Here is a 20,416-nt window from a genome sequence, read left to right on the forward strand (position 1 = left end):
GTGTGTGAGGTTTCTTGTAAATTCTTGTCTGTCTCAACAAGGTCTACATGTCTATACAGTAGCCTTAATTCCAGAAATTAACCTACTATTTAGCTGTAAAAAGTTGGCTAACAAGCTCTCCAACTTCTACAACAAACTTTCAGACTAGCTCCCAAATCTCACAGTTAACTTCTTGTGTTGAAGTGGTAGAATATGATTGCTGGGGTAAAACAGGAGAGAAAAAGGTGGAAAAGAGAAAGAAAAACGTCAGTCTTTAGATCCTGCATTGGTCCTGCTGCCGTGGATAGTCTGGATCTGGGGTCGACAGGGAGAATGCGGGAGACCAATCCCCTTCCTTTTATGGTTTACCTGATATATGCCTCTCATGTAAAATAGATTTTTTGGTGCCATTCGTGCTGTATTGTTCGCATGTGTGTAGTCAATTATTTAGAGCCCTCCAGGAAGTGAGGGAATTAATGGGCTGTGGTGTCCTGGAACCCCTTTTAGTGAGTGTCTGGAACTTGACCCTTGACACAGGTGCACTAAGCATGAGTCTCGAGGCAGACTTACAAGCTTAACAACTTGGCAAGGAAAAGGAAGTTGGCTCAGAACGGGACTGACTGCCCCACCTCTGCAGGACCCTCTCAAGCCAATCAGCACTTCCCTGTTGCAGTGGTTGGAATCGCCTATGGGACCAGGGCTTGTGAATGTGAGGCTTTTCTTCTCTGCTTGTGGAGGGCTTCATTGGTCTTTCTGGTAAGGTGGTCTGTAGCAGGCCCCTACTATGAAGTTACCTGTGCTTGCCCTCCCTTTAATCCTCACCAAAAGCTCTAAGTTAGCTCCTTGTCCATTCCAGGTGGAGCTCCATGCACTCCAGGTGGTCACTGACAGAGAGGTTGACACCTCTTCCGCATCTCCCCTGCCTGTCCTTCCTGAAGAGACTGTATCCTTCCATTCCAACACTCCAGTCATTGGAGTTGTCACCATGTTTCATGATGCCAGGAAGATCGTAGATGTGCAGGCATGCATATGTCTCTACTTTATTCCCTATGCTGGATGTGTTAGGATGGATGCATCTAAGTTGGGTCCCCCAGAAAATTATCTTCTCTCTGGAGTGGCTAGAATCCATTTGTACTGTCCTCCAGTTGTTCTCCTGCTGACCTGCAATCCCTCTCCAGACTCTGGGTGTCTCTTGCTGGCTCTGGCACCTAACTGATAGAAATAACTGACTTAACTGACTAGTAACTCACCTAAATAACTCAGCTAACTGACTTGTGGGATGGCAAGTCATCCCACACCTCCCTATATGGGATGATACCTCCCTCTTCCCAATCATAAATTGTTTAAAGCTGTATCAATGACTGCTAACCCTTTACCAAAGACCCTTTTTTCCTTTTGAGAGAGATGATGCTTCTGATCCTGTCTGATACCAGCAAGAATGGTGCTATATTAGCTGTCCCACTGTCCAACAACCCTAAATTTGGGCAGTGACTTGATCCTCAGAGCCTATGTTAATAGACTCCATTCATTTGTTTCTTTGAATCACTACTTGCACATGGAATAATGGAGGAAAAAATAACCTGTGCCCCTGACTCCCTCACCAATTGTCCCAAGGCTTTGAAGTCTCTTGATGGCCTTTGGACTGACTACATGTTGTGAGTTCATCACCACTCTCATGGAGGATCAGCAGTGGGTAGTAGTCTGAGCACTGTACCGGGCTGGGAATTTCCTGGTGACCTCCTTTAACCTTGACCCCAGGGGTGCAGTAAACTTCCTTGAGGGGAATATTCTTACAAGCATAATGGACAGGAATCATCTACCACTACAACCATTATTTTCTTTCTCATGGAACTGATCTTGTTATGATCTTGTTATGAGCTTCATCCTCATCATCTGTTGCATGACCTTCCTTACCCCTAACTATTGTACAGAGAGGAACCTAAAGGGAGGGTGAGATGGGCAAGGAGGCATCTTGGCCTGTTGTCCCAAGCAAGTTCTTGCCTCTGTTCATCATTTCATTGTGATCTTCAGGCACAGGGAGGTTACAGGACCATTAGATAAGGACGGATGGAGAGCAAGTAATTTCTTTAGAATAGCCTCTACTTTTTTACAGTTATTTTCACAGTGATTAATAGGATCTTCAAAGAAACTAATTCAACTTAAGTGTGCCTTACTGGGACCTTGAATTAAAAAAAAAGTTCAGACTCCCTCATCATTCAGTAGGCAGATCTATTTGAGAATACAGTCCATGGCATCCAAAAAGTCTGTCAGATGGAAGGGCAAGGGTGATGTGGGGAAGAGAACAATTTTTACCAAGACACTAAATCAATGAATCTAACTAGCACAAATACTTTCTCGAGACATCATTCAGCTCACCCTTTTTAAGCATTTCAGTTGCCTGTTACAAACTAAGAGACTATACATTTGAAGTAAAATTTCATTGCAATTCAACAGGAGATGTAAGTTTGACCTAAATTCTATACCGAGCCTTTAGCTAAGCTGACTTCTTGAAGTAGAATCAATATTTATCAGTAACCACTGTCAACTAAACTGGCTTTCTAATGGTAAAAACAGCTGCTTTTTAATAGAAGTTTTAGTTTTGTCTGAAAATACAGCAAGCAGAACACGCTTTATAGACAGGAGAGACTTCTTATGTCATCTTTAATGATGAAAGAAAACCCACACTTAGTGGTTTAAGATTGTATTACAGTGTTTCTCTGTTCACCCCTCCCCACTTCTCCCCCTTGCCCCTTTATCCATCTCTCTTGAAAATTCTCTCTTCAGCGTTGCCATCTACCTCTTCTTTCAGATGAGCACTTAGATAACTTATACTTGAAATCTGCAGCTTGCATTTTGGACCAGAAGGGTATGTATGTCTGAAGGTTGTCTCTTCATTTTCTTGCTTTCTTCTTTTCCTCCGCTGTGGATCAAGTGACCTGAAGGATTGTCTCCAAAACTGCCTTGCCTGATCATCAAACTCCTGCTAGAAAATGTAAGTGATGCCAAAACAAAGAAATCTAAAAGTTAGGATGATCTGAACTGACAGATATTATTTAAAAGACTCAGAATGCGTACATTCAGTATTGGAAGTATGACTGCTAAATGGCTGGTTTTATAAAGGATTTGGTCTGCCTGATTTTCTTCTTGGTTCAGTGACTGGATATACTGGGTTGACCCTGGCTGGATGCTAGGCACCCACGAAAGCTACTGTATCCCTCCCCTCTGCAGCTGAACAAGGGCAAGAAAATATAAAAAATGGTTAATGGATTGAGATAAGAACTGGGAGACATTGCTCATCAAATACTATAAAGGGAAAAACTGGCTGGAATGAGATATATTAGTTGAATTTATTAGTAACAAAATCAGAGCAGGATAATGGGGAGTAAAGCCAGGCCTTAAAACACCTTCCCCTACTCCTCCCCTCCTTTCTAGCTCTACCTCCTATCCCCATCAGTGCAGGGAGACAGGGAATAGGGGTTATGGTCAGTTCATCACAAGTTTTTTTCTGCCAAGGGAGATTTATTCCCCTTGGCAGAAAAAGAAAAATCTTGCTTAAGGAGAGTTATTAAGGAGAGTTACTCCAGCAGGGGTTCCTTCCCATGGGAGACAGTTCTCCAAGAACTTCTCCAACATCTCAGTCCATCTCATGGGCAACAGTTCTCTACAAACTGCTGCCATGTGAGTCACTGTTCATGGGGCACAGTCCTTCATGGACAGGCTGCTCTAGTGTGGATCTCCTGCAGCGTCACATCCTACAGGAAACCTGCTCCAGCATGGGCTCCTCTCTCTCCTCTCCTAGTGTGTAGGTCCCTGCTAGGACTCTGCTCCAGCACAGGTTTCTCACAGGGTGACAGCCTCCTCTCAGACATACACCTACTCCAGCCTGGGTCTCCTCCACCAGCTGAGGGTGGATCTCTCCATCCCCACGGACGTCCATGGGCTGCAGCGCACAGCTGCCTTGCCATGGGCCACACCAGGGGCTGCAGTGGAGTCTCATCTCTGGTGCATGAAACACCTCCTCCCTCTCTTTCTGCACTGACCTTGGTGACTGCAGAGTTGTTCCTCTCACATGTTCTCATCCTGTTCTTTTCTGGCTGCAGTTTCATCTGTGCAATCATGTTTTTTCCCCCCCTTAAATGTCTTATCACAGGAGTGTTGTCACCATTTCTGATTAGCCCAGCTTTGGCCAGCAATCCCCATCTGTCTGGGAGCCAGCTGGGACTGGTTCTACAGGGCATGGAGGAGGTTTCCAGTAGCTTCTCACAGAAGCCACTCCTGTAGCCACCCCCTTTCCCCAACAGCACAACCTGGCATAATAAAATAAATATTATTGATAAAAACCCAAAACACTTATCAATTTATAGTTGTGGTGGCAGGCAGCTTTCCCTGTAAGAAAAATTGCACAGTTTGGGATAGACTGCATTTCATTTTTATTTCCTCATTTTAGCACTGAAAAATGTTTGTGCTTTATGCTGTAGTAGGTACAGTATTTACACAGCATGTTACTAAATGTGCTTAGCATAAATTCATGAGGATGTATAGTGCATGTACCTTGCACAGACAAGAGACATACCTGTCTCTTGTGCTTAGAGACAGACAGCAATTTCTAACTCCAGGTGTTTCCTCCTCAGTTTTTGCTGCATTTACTAAATACATTTCAAAATACACACACAGTGTGTATGTGCTGAATATTAATAGCCTGTCCAACTAACCTGAATATGACATCCCTAGAATAGTGATGTTAGTTTAAAACCTACAACAACAAAACCAAAAAAATATAGCCACAAAAAAAAAAAAAAAAAAAAAAAAAAAAAAAAAAAAAGTAGAATTGTGTTTGGGTATGGATTGTTCTGCTACCTTTTCCTTCCAATGCACACATGCACAGCTTGATTAAAATCTGAGAGTACTTTTAAGTTGTTACTTTTGCAGCAATTCACATCTTAATCTATTAATTTGTAATGCACAGAATATAACTGAACAGAAATAATGCTTTGTTGTCTTTTCAGAATAGCAGGTAACAGACAACTGATTAGGTTGACAACAACCTTCTTTGCAGTATTTTTTAAGTAAAAGCAAAATGCGAACATAGTAAAAGGGTAAGGGAAGGAAATATTCCCAACATAGAAGCAAATACTAAGAAAAATACCGTGACCTAATTTGAAGAAGCATGAACTGCCTGTAAGTACAAACTTTGTTTAGAAGCCTTCCAAAATCCAAGCTGCTTACATAAAACTCTCTAAAAGAGAATTATTTTTTAACTGTTGAGTACAATTTTTTGTTAGTGGTGAGAGTGGTGAAGCCACTTTGAGAGTTTTCTATAAATGTGGACAAGTAGATCTGAAAATCAGTCTGGCCTTCTTAGAACTCACACTTTAAAATGTCCCTTTAAAAAAAAATATTTGAAGGTCTGATCATATCTGCGTGTGAGAGGATGCAGCTGCTGTAGAGTGTCCTGGTCTGGCTTTATTGTGTGTGAAAGAAGTAAGCATAAATCTGTATTTTATAGTGGGTAAATTAGTCAACTGTTTGTAAAATGGTGTATTGGAAAAGATTAAGATCTCATTAACAGCAGAGGTGCCACAAGAGGGTGTTGTGTCTGTGATTTTCATAGCTACAAAAATTGGTACAGATCTGACAAGTCACTTTGTCTGAGGGGGTCTCTGAAATTTGAGGGTATTAAGCATACAGACATCCCTGTCTCTTACACTTTGCCTCTATGTCTTCACCTGGCACCCTGGCTCTTGGAACAAACAGGCTCTGAGGTGAGAGCACTCTGCAGTAGACTAAAACCGGTAACTGCCTGGTGTTCTCCCTTCTGGTCACTAATAAACAGGAAAACACTATGTCTGGGTAGGTTAATGCCTAAAATCCCAACTTAAAACCTGCTGCTTTCAGTAAGATAATGCCCATTTATTGCACTAATTGAAGCACAGTAGTTTGTCTAGTAAACCACAAAGCCTTTACTATTTCCATACATAATGAGAACCCTGACTAATGTTTTTCAACTACTTACCCAGGTAAAAACTGCACTAAAGATGCTTTCAGACATGAGGTGTTCTTCTACAAGAATTCATCTATCATCCCAGGAATAAAGAAAAATAACATGCATGACATAGTAAAAATAATCCACGTGTGACAGCACATGGAAATGTCTCCATTTGGACAAGACTCAAATCTTGCTTACACAAACTATCTGAAGTTTTTATAACATAAAGCTGAAAAGGCATGTCTTGTATAACACAGCATGAAGTACTTCTTGAAAAACACCTTGGTGGTAAAAAAGGACTTTAAAGTTAAATTCTGTGAGCTAGGTGACTGATTGGGTAGTTGGAATTTTCTTCTCATCTTCATCAAAAAAGATACATATTAGGAATAGTTTGATCAAAAGCTTTAAAGCAATTACATTGACAAGCACTGAGGTGCCCGCCAGCACTGGGAAGTGAAGGAGAAGGCCCAACTGCAAAAAGTAAGTTTTCAAAAATAAGGAAAGGCTAGGAAAGGCTATCAACCTTGCATTCAATTCAGTACCTTAAATTACTGGTTGACTCAGACTTGACTGCAATGTGCACTTTGTACATGAAAACTCTTAAGTTCAGAGTCAGTGTGATGCCACTTATACTTTATTTCTAAAGCTTTCCATTCAATTAAATTTTGTATACTGCATCGCCCCCACTACCTTTTTTTTCCTCACATTTTTCAGTTTGGTGGCCAGTACATACAGTAAGAGATCAGAAAAATTCTCATGAAGTCATCAGTGCTCTGCTGAGGTCAACAAGAATACAAACACAGAATGTACAACTTGATGAAAATCCAGCAGTGAGACAGGGGTAGTGTCATGTATGGAACTTCATCATGCATGTTCCTGCTTCTTCTAGGAAAATGACGTTATTTTTAACACAGCTAAATTATTTAATCTTGTAATAGCAGATGTGCCCATATCAGTGTCTGACAGACTAAATATTAAGAAAATAAATTATTCTGTGTGACCCCTGCCAGAATTTTCAAAAGCAACCTCTTACTAAAAGGAGAATTTTAACTTAATGGAGTGAAGGGCTTAAAAAGTTAACAATTCTTGCATCTTATATATGCAAAAGATGTAAAGACATTTTAAATGTCTTTTACAGAGCCATGATAAAAAAAAAAAGTAGTAAACCTGCTCTTAAAAATAATTTGGTTTGATTTAATAATCAATTTGATAATTAAAATTCTGTCTCTTCGCCCTGCTATCCTTCAGGGAATTTCTATATGTGTTATTCAGAAAATTACTCTGGCAAAGCCTCACCCTGAAGAATGGCGGTCTCAATCTGTAGGAGTATTTCTGGAAGAGGTTTTTCTAGACTGACAGTAATGAAATTTTCTGGTGCACTGGGTGGCTCTAGAGTATCAAACTGAGACTGGAGAAGTTCAAGTGGCATAAAATGACCTCTCCGCTTCTCCAAGCGGGCAGCAATTATGTCCTTAGGTCCATCCAAATGAACAAAGAGGATCTTCAGTGCTGGGTTTTCTCCTGGTTGCTCTGGCTGGTTGCTTTCAATTGCAGATGCTCCACCAATTAACACACGCCTGTACATCTTTTTCAGTGCAGAACAGGCCAGAATTGTATCTTGTCTAGATGTGTCTTCTCTATCAAAAAAAAAAAAAAAAAACAAAAAAAAACAAAACAAAACCCAAAAACCTCTACATATCTACATGTGGTATAACAAAAATGACTTGTTAATTCTGCTAAACAAGGTGGACATGCCCTAGCTCCTCAAGAAGGCCAGCCATGGGAGTAGTGGCATTGTGACAGTGGTATTTGAGTAATCTTGACAGCATTTTGAAACCAAATTTCCAGTCCAGTTAAAGATGTGCTTTGAAAGTGAGGCCAAGCTAGCTGACCTTCTGATAAAATCTCCGTCTTAGGGACTCTCTCTATAGCCTTTTCTAAGCAACCAGTCTTTTCCTAAATTAAATTCAGTTCTAGCACAAGGAAGTATCAAGCTCATGTCCTCGATTGCTGAGAACAGGAAATAAATATCCATAGAAACACCTATCCCTTATCCATAAAATTACTATTCTCTCTAAGGGTAAGTGGCTGATAAGCAACACAGACCACTTAAATACACAATATTTTCAACACCTGCTGTCACTGTCTCAGATTTAACTGTAATTTATGTTTCCTGTAACTCGTTGACAGCATTGCATCTATATTAACTTCACGCTAAACAAGGGATTGCAGGTCAGTGAGTGCACAGTATTCACTGTATTTATTTTCTGCTGTCAAGGTTTCTTCAAATAAAGCATTTCATTCTGGGTGTGCCTGCTCCACTAAAAAGCAAATCCAGAATTAGTTGTCTCTGTGAAGAGTGAATAAAATTCCTGCCTAAGAAAATATATTTTGTAATAAAATTAAAATCTGGTATACACCTATTTAAAAATCATTCTGTGGTCATTAGATTTTGGTTCAAAGGGAAGTAAGAACTTCTAATACCTACCATTATCACCTAGGTAAGTCAGTGACAGCCTCAGCTACTAATAAGTACTAATAATTAAATATTGGCATTAGGCTCGTTTAAAATATAGTTGATTTTATAAAGTTTCCAGAGCTGGGCAGTGGCATTAAGCTATCACATAACATGAAGCAGTGGATTCAGCAAATCAATCCAGACAAATTTCTCAGTGAGAAATTAGGTATCTCAGCTCCAGTGAGGTATGATCACCTAATGTGCACAAGCAAGTGTAAAGCCTGGCTAAACAGGCTTTACACAACCTCCCAAGCTTTTCCTTGTTTGGGACACACTTCAGTCCCTTCATCATGGCTGGATGCTCTCCAGTATGTCCATGCCCCTCTCATAATGAGGAACCCAGAACTGACACAGCAGTTCAGGTGTGGCCTCACCAGTGCAAAAGGAGAGGGAATGGATCACCTCCTTTAACCTGCTGGCAACACTTGGTCTAATATAGCCCAGAATTCAGGATTTGGCTGGCCTGCCTTGCCAGAAGAGCACATTGCTGGCATATGTCCTGCTGGGGCTGTCCACCACAGCTCCCTCAGGCCCTTTTCTACTGCTTTCCAGCTGAGTGTCCCTCACTGTCCATACCAGTACTTGCATTTTTAAAAGGTTCCTACCAATCAATTTCTACAACCTTTCAAGGTCCCTCTGCATCAGTACTCCTCCCATTTTGGTGTCATCTGTAAATTAGCAGAGCAACACTCCAGCAAACAAAGAGTGTCAAAAAAACCTGACACTGTATCTTATTCAAAATAACAGTATTTTATCCTACTGTTGTTATTGGTGTATTTTGAGGTTATGTTCTTGTAAGTAGCTAATGTTAGGCTTATTAATAAACTGCATCCTTGCAATTATTTTTACACAGATAGTAGAAAACAACCATCATTTGCAACAATTTCCCATTTTAATTCTCAGAGATTAGCTCACCATCAGCAATTACTACGACAGTTTAGATTAGTAAAAATAGAATGACTTTACTGTCTGCAGAATTTCTTTACACTACCACTTACATTTCTGCTTTGCAATGCAGTGGGGAAAAAGACTTCTGGTACTTCTGTCTTTAGCTAAAACATTTAAACACTAGATATTCTCTTACCTCCTTAGTATATCATGCAGTGCACAAAGCCAAGGAATCCTGTCCTAGAAAGCAAGCAAGTTAGTTAAAAATTCTTCAGAAATTACTTTGAAACAATTGCTTCTAGCATCTCAGATATTTGACACGAGGTAAATATTAGCATTAAACTGTACAGCAAGTTCAGTTTTGAATCTCTTTGTTCCTATATAGATTTGCTCCCACTGCCTGAAGGCTAATAAGAAGTGCTAGGCTTATTATGAATAGGACACTTCTGGTGCAATAGTAATTTTTATTTTACAAGTATATGATGGAAGTAATACGTATACAAATGCAGCATGCACCATGTAAATATCTGAAGGACAATCAACTTACTTGCTTCTATTACACTATTCAAATGTACAGCTAGAGTTGTTATTTCTTTTCCCTGATATAGTGTCATATGCACACCCCATCCCCATTTTGGATCCAAGTTGAAGCTTTCAGAAACAGATCTAAATTTAGTTATCTGCAATAATTATATTTATGTCAGTAGCACTCACAAATAAATGTGACCACAATCACAATTTCTCAAAACTTTTGCCCATTACTTAAGCAAACATGAGTGATCAGTCAGATGCTTACTTAATCTGAAATTTTAAGCTGCTGCAAACTTCAGTCATGCCTAATGAGCACAAAACAACTGCTCCCATTTAATGTTTCAATGCTGTTAGTGCTGGGTAAGCACAACAAATGGTAACATGGACAAAAAAATGCAACAATTTTTTGTTGCTATCATTACACAGTAACTTGCCCTAGGCATTCAAGAATGCCCTCACAATTTTGCACCTCTCATTTTTCAGAAGAGATGCTTTCTTCTTGCTGAGCACCACACACCAGTGCTTTAGTCATTCAAGTGTATAATGCTGCTACAGATGATATCATCAGTTTTATCAGTATTTGAATGAAGGGTATCAACAGCATGGATCCAGACTCTGCTCTGACTTCAACCACCAGTGAAAGATCTTAGTTCTTAACCAGAATCTAGAAATTTTTTTTCAGTTTAAATTGGCTAAGGACATCTCCCAGAAGATTTGAGGGACTAAAAAAAAAAAAAAGTGGAAGCCTTGCAAAAAAAAAAAAAAGGTAGGAGGTGTGCAAAATTTTTCTATTACAGATAGATTCTTGAAGTATTTTTCAAAATATCCTATTACTGCATCTTGCCCTGTTTCTAAGCTCCGTATGCTTTTAGATTTATTTTATATGTTCACCAGGATTGTTTCGTTTATATTCTTTGTTTAAAAGTCTTTATCTACAGTCATAAGTGTGTATTTCTCTAGAAGTAGTGGACATTAACTTTTTTAATTCTTCCTGATTCTGTGCAGGAAAAGTGGCTTTAACTGTAAAACCACTGTCCTAATTGATGGCAAATGGAAAAATCCTTTTTCAAGCTGTACCATTATGCTTCAAGCATTGCCAGCCCATCAAGGGATGGGATTGTTCTGCTCTGCTTTGCACTGGGGCAGCCTCACCTTGAGTCCTGTGTGCAGTTTTGGGCACCACAATATAAGAAGAATATAAATATATTAGAGAGCATCCAAAGGAGGGGAAGGTATATGAGAAATGACTGAGGTCACTTGATCTGTTCTGCCTGAAGAGGATACTGAGGACAGACCTCACTGCAGTTATAACTTCCTTGTGAGAGGAAGAGGAGGGGTGGGCACTGATCTCTCCTCTGTGGTGACCAGTGACAGGACCTGAGGGAATGGCCTGAAGCTGTGTCAGGGGAGGTTTACATTAGATATTAGAATAAGGCCCCACCCGCGACGGTGGTTGGGCACTGGAACACACTCCCCAGGGAAGTGGTCACAGCACCAGCCTGACAGAGTTCCAAAGCATTTGGTCAGTGCTATCAGGCATATGCTGCAATTCAGAATTGTGGAATCATTAGGTTTGGAAAAGACCTTTAGGATCATCAAATCCAACCTTTGACTGAATACCACCATGCTAATTAAATCATAGCTCATAACCAAGTGTCTACTCGTTTTTTTTTAAACACTTCTAGGTATGGTGACTCCGCCATTTTTCTGAGCAGCCAATTCCAATGCTTAGCCACTCTTGCAGTGATGACGTTTTTCCTAATACTCAACTTGAACCTCCCCTAGCACAACCTCCCAGTTTAACCACGAGTGGTGATAAATTATCAAAAGTGATTTGAGAGAAGGGTAACAAATTTTCGGAGTTGTTTTAAGCAGGGCCACACAATGGATTTTGTGGTTCTTGTGGGTCTCTTCCAACTCAGAATATATGATTCAAATCCAAAACTGCAACGCTGTGTGTGGACTGTAGAGGGGGAAATTTCTCACAAATCCTGAAGCAGCAGCATACATACCACTTTCGAACTGACAAGCATTTCATAAACTACTTTGTAATGCAGAATCTTTTTTGATAAAAGAAGCCTCCCTTACCTTAGCAAATGCTGACCTGTGTTTACAGTTAGACTAATCTACGTAGTACAGCACAATCTACTTCAACAAGATGTGCATGAAGTTACAGAGATAAATGTGTGGACAAGTTTTTTCAGAGCTTATTCAAGGTACCTCATCGTTTAGTGGTATCCCTTTTTCCATTTTCTTCTTATTCTCTAGAGGATGATAATCGTCTGCATCGTAGAATTTCCATCCCAACTAAGAAAAAAAATAAATTAATTATAGATCGTTCAGCTAGGTCAGGTGAGGCAACAAGGACTTCAGAATTTACAAAGACGACACCGATGAAATTACAGGCTTCTTGCACCACAGTATGAGTCACCGTTATAGTATGATGATTAGCAAAAAAAAAAAACACCAACAAAAAAACACTAAGGCAGCTTGGTAGCAGCAACAGCTGTTGCATCACGGCACTGAGCCGAAGTCCGTGCAGGCACCACTGCCCCAGCCGAACCCGGCTGGGGAGGCCAGCAGCCCGGGGGAAGGCCGGCGGCCCAACGCGGGGAGGTGCCTGCCCGCCCCAGCACGCCTCCCAGGTGGCGGCTCCACACGCCCCTACCTTCTCAGCCAGCCGCGACCCAACCGTGGTCCTGCGGGGAAGCACAAAGGGCCGATTAACACCCGGACCGGAGCCGCACCGCGGGGCCCCGGCAGCGCCGAGCCCCCGGCTGCGCCGCAGCGCCGCCTCTGCTCCGCCCCCCGCCCGGTACCTACTTCCCTGAGCCGCTGACGCCCATCACCACCACCAGCACCATGGCGGCCGCCGCGCTCTGCCGCTGCCCCTCTGCCCTGCTGCGCCGCCGCCCCGGCCCGCCCTCGCTTCTGCCGCGGGAAGCGGGTGCGGCCCGCCCGGGGCGGCCCCAGCGCGGCCCCAGCGCCCCGCCTGCCCCGCCTGCCCCCGCCGCCGCCCCGCGCCGCTGTCCGGGACCGTCCGCTCCCCTTCTCCGGGAACCAGAGACACCCGTGTCGTGTCCCCCGCTCTCTTTTCCCCCAGTGGCTCCTTGTGCTGGAAGTTACCGATCGTCTCCCGAGCCCTCTTTGTCTGAGGCCTCTCAGTCTGGTCGGGCGTTTCTCTTTCAGCTGTTCCTAGCACGGTACTCACTGTTTGCAGCCTCAGCAACACAGGCGAGTTTAATAGAAAAACAATAATTTCTGCAGTGCATTTATTATTAAGTGCGCATTTGTGCCCATTGAATTCTGTATTACCCTTTCATGATAAAGGTCTGCCTTTGGAATTTATTTAAGGCATCAGCTATGCAGTGACTAATGCCATTTTAGTATTTGTTAAAGCCTTGATCCAGTCCTATTTTTAAATCACTGAATTACCTGGTGGGTAAGTCTGGGCAGGACCACTGGTAGGATCATCTATTTCAACACTCCGGCTCAGGCAGGACCCCGTAGAGCACATTAGGATTCTGTCTAGGCGGCTTTTGATTATCTCCAGTGAGGAAAACTCCACAACCTCTCTGGGCAACCTGTTCCAATGCTTGGTCACCTGCACAGTAACAAAGTGCTTCCTGATGTTTGAGTGGAACTTCCTGTGTTTCAGTCTGTGCCCAATGCGTCTTGTCCTATTGCTCAGCACCAGCCAGCAGAGTCTGGATCCATCCTGTTGATACACTCCCTTCAGATACTGATAAACATTGATGAGATCCCCTCTCAGCTGTCTTTTTTCGAGGCTGAACAGGACCAGGTACCTCAGCATTTCCACGTAAGAATAATCTAGTCCCTCAATCATCTTTGTAGCCCTTTGCTGGATCTGCTTCAGGAGCTCCATGACTCTCTTGTTCTGTAAAGCCTAGAACGAGACATGGCGCTCCAGATGTGGCCTCACCAGAGAAGAAGGGCAAGACTGTGGAAAACTGTGAAAATTCTCTTATATAGCAAGTATTCTTGCTATTACTGTGTATATAAATATGACCTAGCAACACTTTCAAAGCTCTGCAAGGATCAAATGCAGTGATGCTGCCGACCAGCGTTGAAGTTTACCTGTGCAGTGGAGAAGCATCTGCTGCCCCTGTAAGAGCTACTCCACCCAGTGACGGTGGCTTCAGGAGGGCACAATGTGTGCCCCCTTCATATTTTTTACATCAATCAAACCTTGGAATAAATTCTCAGAACATACATTAAGTCTCCCAGTCTGCGTGAAATTTTAGTCCTTTGCATGGCACTCCAAATAACATTATGAATGATACATGTATCTCTTTTTTTTAATTGTTGCCTGTCTCTGACCATTTAATTGAGATCTGGAATTTCATATACCTATTTCACTTACCTATTAAGAAATTCTTAATGAAGACCAGAACCTTCAACATTATTAAGCTATTACTGAATCAGGCCAGTTCTCAGATTACTAACAGACTACAATGATTTCTTTAAGGCGCCATGAGACTGGACACATATTTTTGCTGTAATAGGTTATGATTGTGCTAAAGTAATTGAATTTGCTTACATCTTTTCCATTTGTTGGCTTATCAATTATGAGACAGGAAAAATGCTTAATTGGGATGAGAGTTCCTGGGAGATCCAAATGAACAAGCTCAAAAATACCAGCGGTCACTTTGACCCTGGAAGCATCACAATTACTGCTTGCATTCCCAAAATTAAAACTTTTAATTGCTCTGTCACAATAATTCCTCAGATTTTGTTAACATGAAGAGCAACTGACTAGCCTGTCTACAGTGCACGCTCAATGTCTTTTGTTGTAACCAGCTTTAACAAGCTTCACTCTTTGATACCTTTTCATCCTTAATATCCTTGCATTTTGCCAAAAGAGCCATGTTAGACTGGTGTGATGTTATCTAATAGCTATTTTATATCCTTTTTGTGCAGGAAGTTGTGCCAGGGGTTCTCTTTTACTAAATCCCAGGAAAACATAACATGAACATGCGCTGGCAGAGTTTGCATGCACTGTACAGACAGCAGTGTGCGCTGCAGATGCTGCTGCAGGAAGGAGAACAAGATCTGGAGAAAGCTGATTGAATTGTGCAAACACTAGAGCCTATAGGCAATGTGAAGCGGGCAATTACATTCAGACTTTCTGCTTGTGTGGCTGATCTGATTTGTGCAGATATAATTCATGTTTCTAGTCAACTGGAGAGATGACTGGATAAGACTCAGCCAAATGGTTGACTTAACAGCATCAGTTGAGCATTTAAGATATGCTTAAGATGTAGATCCAATAAAATATGTGGATTGTTTTCATGTGAGGGAGGATTTTCCTTTCACTCTGTTGTAGTCATAGAACCATTAAATATTTTTACACTTACTATTTCTTTAATAACATGGAAGAGTTTCATATCAGTCTTCATCATTTAGTGATGTATATACATCCTAGGAAATTTGTCCTGATGCTTATTCTTTAAAGATCTTTTCCTGGAGGTGGCATGGGTGCCTTCTCCTTATAATTTAAATTTATTTTTATTTCTAATGTTGTGAGAATGTAGAACTTGATTCCGAATCTCTGATGTAGCTGTATTAAAAATCTTGCATGGTGTCATGAGTTCCAGAGTACATTCACTTAGCTGAAATATGGAATGTAGAGGTCGTCTGATGTTTTATTTATTTTATTTAGTAATAGGTGAAATTACAATATAATGGTGAAGGATAAATATTCTAGAATTAAAAGCCAAAAAATCTCAAGAATACCTTCCAGAAAACCCATCAAGTACTTCTCAGCCCCAAAAGAATTTTCCAGATACTGTACTTTTAAATACTTTTTAAAGTGGCAAGTGGTATATTTTATGGCTATTGAGAGTATTTTCAGTGTCTTTCTGAGCCTTTCTGGTTTGACTAATTGACTAATATTGAATTTATGGAATTCAGTAAAACTTCATCTTCTCCTTAAATTAGCTGCTTAATTTTAGAGAAGGGTAGCATGAAATATGAATGAGAGAATTAATTTTTCTGGAGTTATTTCTGTTTGCCTTCACTATATCTATCTCCTTCCTGTGGATACTCAGAAATGTCTGTTTTATTCAGAATATTGCCATATTCAAGGTAGAAAAAAACATTCCCATCATAATTCCTAATGGAAACTTATCGCAGTATAAAAGGTGAACTACTGTAAAAGTGCACAGGCCTCTTAAAGCTTTCCAGGGGCATCCATTGTCATGGACATCTGCTTCTTATAAAAGTGAGGGCTCAGATACATTAGTAATCTGAGCTTCCTGAATCTTAAGGGAGTAAGACTGTTCTTCAAGCAGCTAAGGCCCAAATTTATGGAGTCATTTAGTGGTTCAAATCAAATCCTGAATATGCATTGATAGCAAATCCAAGGCAGAGGGTGTTAATACAATATGTTCACTCTGAGGAGAGTAGCTGAAAGAAACTATACTGTGGTGTTCTGTTGGTCACAGTTAGTCCTCATTGTGAAGTAAGTAATCATCAAATTACAGGTTTGTTGATTGGAACATTACCAACAATTTTCAGAATTTGTCCTATACTATGCAGAGTCAGTCAATATATTGTCTGAAGTTCTTTCTCAGGAGAATTTAGTGCATAATGGCTTTCTGCACCCACCAGAATTTGCCAGTACTGAGAAAAAAAATCATCAATTTGGTAAATGAGCCAAAATTTCAGACATTTGGGGTGAGTAAATCAAACTAAAGCTGTTAAATATTTTTAAAATCACATTAAGTATTTTTATATATTAACTCATTCCTTTTTTTAATACTGAAACTCGGAGCTGATTTTCACAAAATAAAAAAAGAACATTGTAAATAACTCTTCTTATTTTTCCAGTTTGCAGTACAAACACAAACAAACAAATAAATAGGTAAGAGGGAATGGGAGCAGCTTTTCTTTGTTGCTTGTTACACAAGTTTGTTCTCAGTTTGCTTTCAAATCTGTAGGAATGACAAAATCTTCTGAGCCTAGTTATAGGTAAAAGAGGAATGCAGTTCTTCATACCATACTACAATCTGATCATGTCATAGCTCACTAATTTCTGTACAGAGAAGCCTATGAATACATTTATCTAAAGTTTAAATACATATAGCTCTAATCAGAGAAGCTATTGTTAAATGATTTAAATTTTCCTAACAACAGCAAAGGAAATACTGTGATTTGCTTGTAACAGCTAGCTGATTGACTTTCAATAAAATTGATGTAGATAAGAAATGGAAAATTACTTGGGTTTTTTACATGGCTGTTCCTTAGATTTTGAAAACTTTTTCATTTTATGGACTGGATTTGATTGGTGTAATCATATTTAATTCTTTCAATAACAACTCAGGTTTGCATGTACATTCTACCAATTTTGTATAATAAATCCCAGTGTTTTACCACATAAAAATTTCTTCATGTGATGTGACCAAAATCAAAGGATTAGCATAAATACTCCAGAGAAGTGCTCAAAAAAGCAAAATTGTTTGAAACACTTAGTTTATAAAATAACATTTTATTTATCTGCCATGTGGAGAGTATAAAACATGTGAACATTGCAATAGTTTCAGTCCAGAGTAGCAACTAGAGCTGCAGTAGTGTGACCCAAAAGTGACGGGGAGAGGCAGGGTGTTATGTGTGACACTCAGAGCACAGCCCAGGAAAATACATGGATTTTTCTGCCCGGGTGTGGAAGGCTGATAGCAGAGGTAGTGCACAGCTACTGCTTGCAAGACACAGTCACATACAGTCAGGAATAATTTCAGTGTTAGTGTAGGAAAAAAACTGGAAATAAAGAAGACCACAGAGTTACAGAAAGACTGTTTTCTTTAGTCTCCTCAAAAAGAAATCAGGCAGAGCTGAAAAGAGCATCTGGGAGAGTTTTACTGTTTCTATTCCCATCCATGTGAGAATAACACTTGCTTCTACAAGAGTATTTTGTTGCTTTAAAGGATTCTGGCCTCCACTGGAAGTACAGGTTTTGCAACAGATTAATTATTTTATCTTCTCATCTTGTACTTGTCTCGTAAGACCCAGGATGGAAAAGTTATGCAGCCTATATTTCAACATCACTTACAATACCAACAGTGTGCACTGATGTAGAACCATTAATTTTGGAAGCACTCAAAGCATTAGTAAGATGGAGCCACCCGCTGGCTTTATAAAGTGTCAGGGAGAATATGTACCTTAAAATGCTGCTTCTGCAAGCAGGTAATAAGATTGCTATTTCTGAGCTTTTTCTATTGAGGGCTTTTGAAGTATGCTGGCTTAGTGTCTCTGATGAATTTTTTCCATGTAATTAGTCCACACCTCTTCCCTGGGTAGCCAAGCCTCCATTCTGTGATCACTTACAAGCACGCTTAAGCTCTTACGCCACAGAGTCCTTCATGTGCAAGGAGGTCCAACAACAAAGTTTGTTGCAACTTCAAATCCTGTCCATATTAGCTTTTACATAATTGAAAGAGCCAGACCAATAAAAAGCAGCAGTCTGTACACTGATTTGGAAAGCAATTAATGACAGAAGCCAGAAGCTATAGAGGGAGATGTATCAGAAACTGAATATTGTTGCATATTATTATTTAAAAATCGTGGTGCTAATTACTTTAATAACAGATTCTGGATACAGATTAGATGCTGACAAGATGAACAAACTTGAAATACATGTTTTATATTCATACATGTTTTTCCTGTAATACTTACTTTGTTCACAAAATGCACTGGGAGCCTGACATAATTTTGCAAAGCAGAAGTTTTATTTTGCTGGACTTTACCTTGATTTATGCAAATTAGACATGGTGTAAAATATGAATCCTCATATAGACCTCAATTTTGAGGACTATTCCTGGTTGGAAAAGTGCTATAAACACATTTGAAGTTAGACAACTGCCACTGCAGATAAATGATGTAAAATTCAAATCATATGATGGGAGTATTAAAAGGCAGAACAATCCCAAAAGAAGAAAAGGAACTATAAAACCAGCTGAAACTGGTCTACACACTTGGATCTCTTTCAAAGTGCATGTGCAGCAGCCATGGAAACAGGATGTTGCTGCAAGAGAATTCTGTCCATGAGCATCCAAATCCCACCCAGTAGCAAAAAGAGTATAAAAGGATACACAGAAAGGTGTGTGGTGGGGACTGTTTCTCTGTGTGCTCCTTAAGCAGGGCTTCTGGGCTGCTGAGAGCTCTTCAAAGCCTGACTCTGAATATTTCGCTGGACTGGTCACCCAGTAACTGATGCTAATGTAGTTTTTTATATATTTTATGATGACGTCTATTGTTACAGGAAGGATCAAATTTAATCCTACCTGCAATAATAATTTTGAAAAAATGTGGTTGTTTGCTGTAACATCAGATTGCATGTGAATTGGAGTCTTACTAAACAATTTAATTAGACAAATTCTATAAAAGGAAGAAAAGCTACAGATAGGCAATATCTATTTTCTCCAATTATCAACACTGTCTGCAAATATATCTCTACCTACTTAAAAAACCAAACTTCTTCATTGATCAGATTGCTGTATTTTCTGTGCATAGATACGGTCAGGAGAACAGAGCTGTGCTTTGTGGCTTGATCAAGAGTTAGAAAGTGCCTTTTTTCAGGTTTCCAAATCATTGGTATGGTAATTATTTTAAAAATTCATCATAGACTAAGGAGATATATGGATGTGGCAGCCACTCTGCATTCAGCATGAGACAATCAGGTTCTTCTAGGTACTGAATTAACTCTAGACTGCTGAAACCCCTGGTTGTGTCACGTGCAAAACCTGTAAATCTTTCGGCAGTGGTAGCTGCAGGGTTTTTCTGGGGCTGTTATCAAGTCTGTAAGAGTACTGCATGGATTGTGTGAAAGCAGCTAGAGAGAACCTGTAGTGAATGAAGTTTTTGGGAACAAAGTTGGTCCTGAGAGCACTTCTTGGAGATGCAGCATGGGAAACGGAGAGTACACTGCCTGCTGTAGTTTTTCAGAAGAGGATATTAGACTCATTGGATTAGAATTAGATTTGGAATAACTGGATATATATTCCCTGAAAAGAGAAGAGCATATCAAAGAAGCATTTTGATCCTACTGATAAGAAAACTTGGCAAGTCCCAGGATGCAGTGAATCACAAGAATCATCTCACTGACTTTTACTTCAAACCAAAAGGCTAAAAGCTGACATTTGCCTTTTTAGTAGTTGTACTATGTAGATTAAAATCAATGCAAAGTTTGCTCCCATCAGCAGATTTCAAGTGTGGTATTGTGCAATCCCGTTTAACTTAGACAAATGCTGATTGGAGTTCAAGCTTCCAGATGACATCTGCAGGAAATTTGCTGAAAAGTTTGTACAGTAAATTCAACCCATCGTTCTCTACTGAAAGTGAGTTCTGTAATGTTCTTGGCATACTTTGTTCTGAGTCTTTATAGAGATTGCTAAACTTAAGCAGTGGAAGAAAATACCTACTTCTGACTCACCACTTCTCCTGTGAAAGCCATGGTTGGGGTGCACAAGTGCCCCCAAGCAATGTGGAGGCCGACG

At 40.3% G+C, this 20,416-nt stretch overlaps 1 protein-coding gene across 1 annotated transcript; it reads right to left on the minus strand.

Moving 5' to 3' along the window:
- Positions 1-6,577: 6,577 nt before the first annotated feature.
- On the minus strand, positions 6,578-12,766 carry IDNK (IDNK gluconokinase). The gene is made up of 5 exons (XM_058823555.1): positions 12,726-12,766; positions 12,571-12,601; positions 12,123-12,209; positions 9,568-9,611; positions 6,578-7,602 (listed from the first exon to the last, which is right to left on the minus strand). Exons 1-5 carry the CDS (start codon positions 12,764-12,766, stop codon positions 7,242-7,244), a joined length of 564 nt encoding a protein of 187 aa, XP_058679538.1. The 3' UTR covers positions 6,578-7,241.
- Positions 12,767-20,416: the final 7,650 nt, after the last annotated feature.

This window comes from Ammospiza caudacuta, chromosome Z (genome assembly GCF_027887145.1).
Source record: "Ammospiza caudacuta isolate bAmmCau1 chromosome Z, bAmmCau1.pri, whole genome shotgun sequence".
In the NCBI taxonomy this organism is placed as follows: Eukaryota; Metazoa; Chordata; class Aves; order Passeriformes; family Passerellidae; genus Ammospiza; species Ammospiza caudacuta.

Coding starts and splice junctions, on each gene's coding strand:
- IDNK (XM_058823555.1), bottom strand. CDS start 12,766: ATGGTGCTGGTGGTGGTGATGGGCGTCAGCGGCTCAGGGAA. Junction 12,602..12,725: donor GGCGTCAGCGGCTCAGGGAA/GTAGGTACCGGG, acceptor GCTTCCCCGCAG/GACCACGGTTGGGTCGCGGC. Junction 9,612..12,122: donor GGATACCACTAAACGATGAG/GTACCTTGAATA, acceptor CTTGCTTTCTAG/GACAGGATTCCTTGGCTTTG.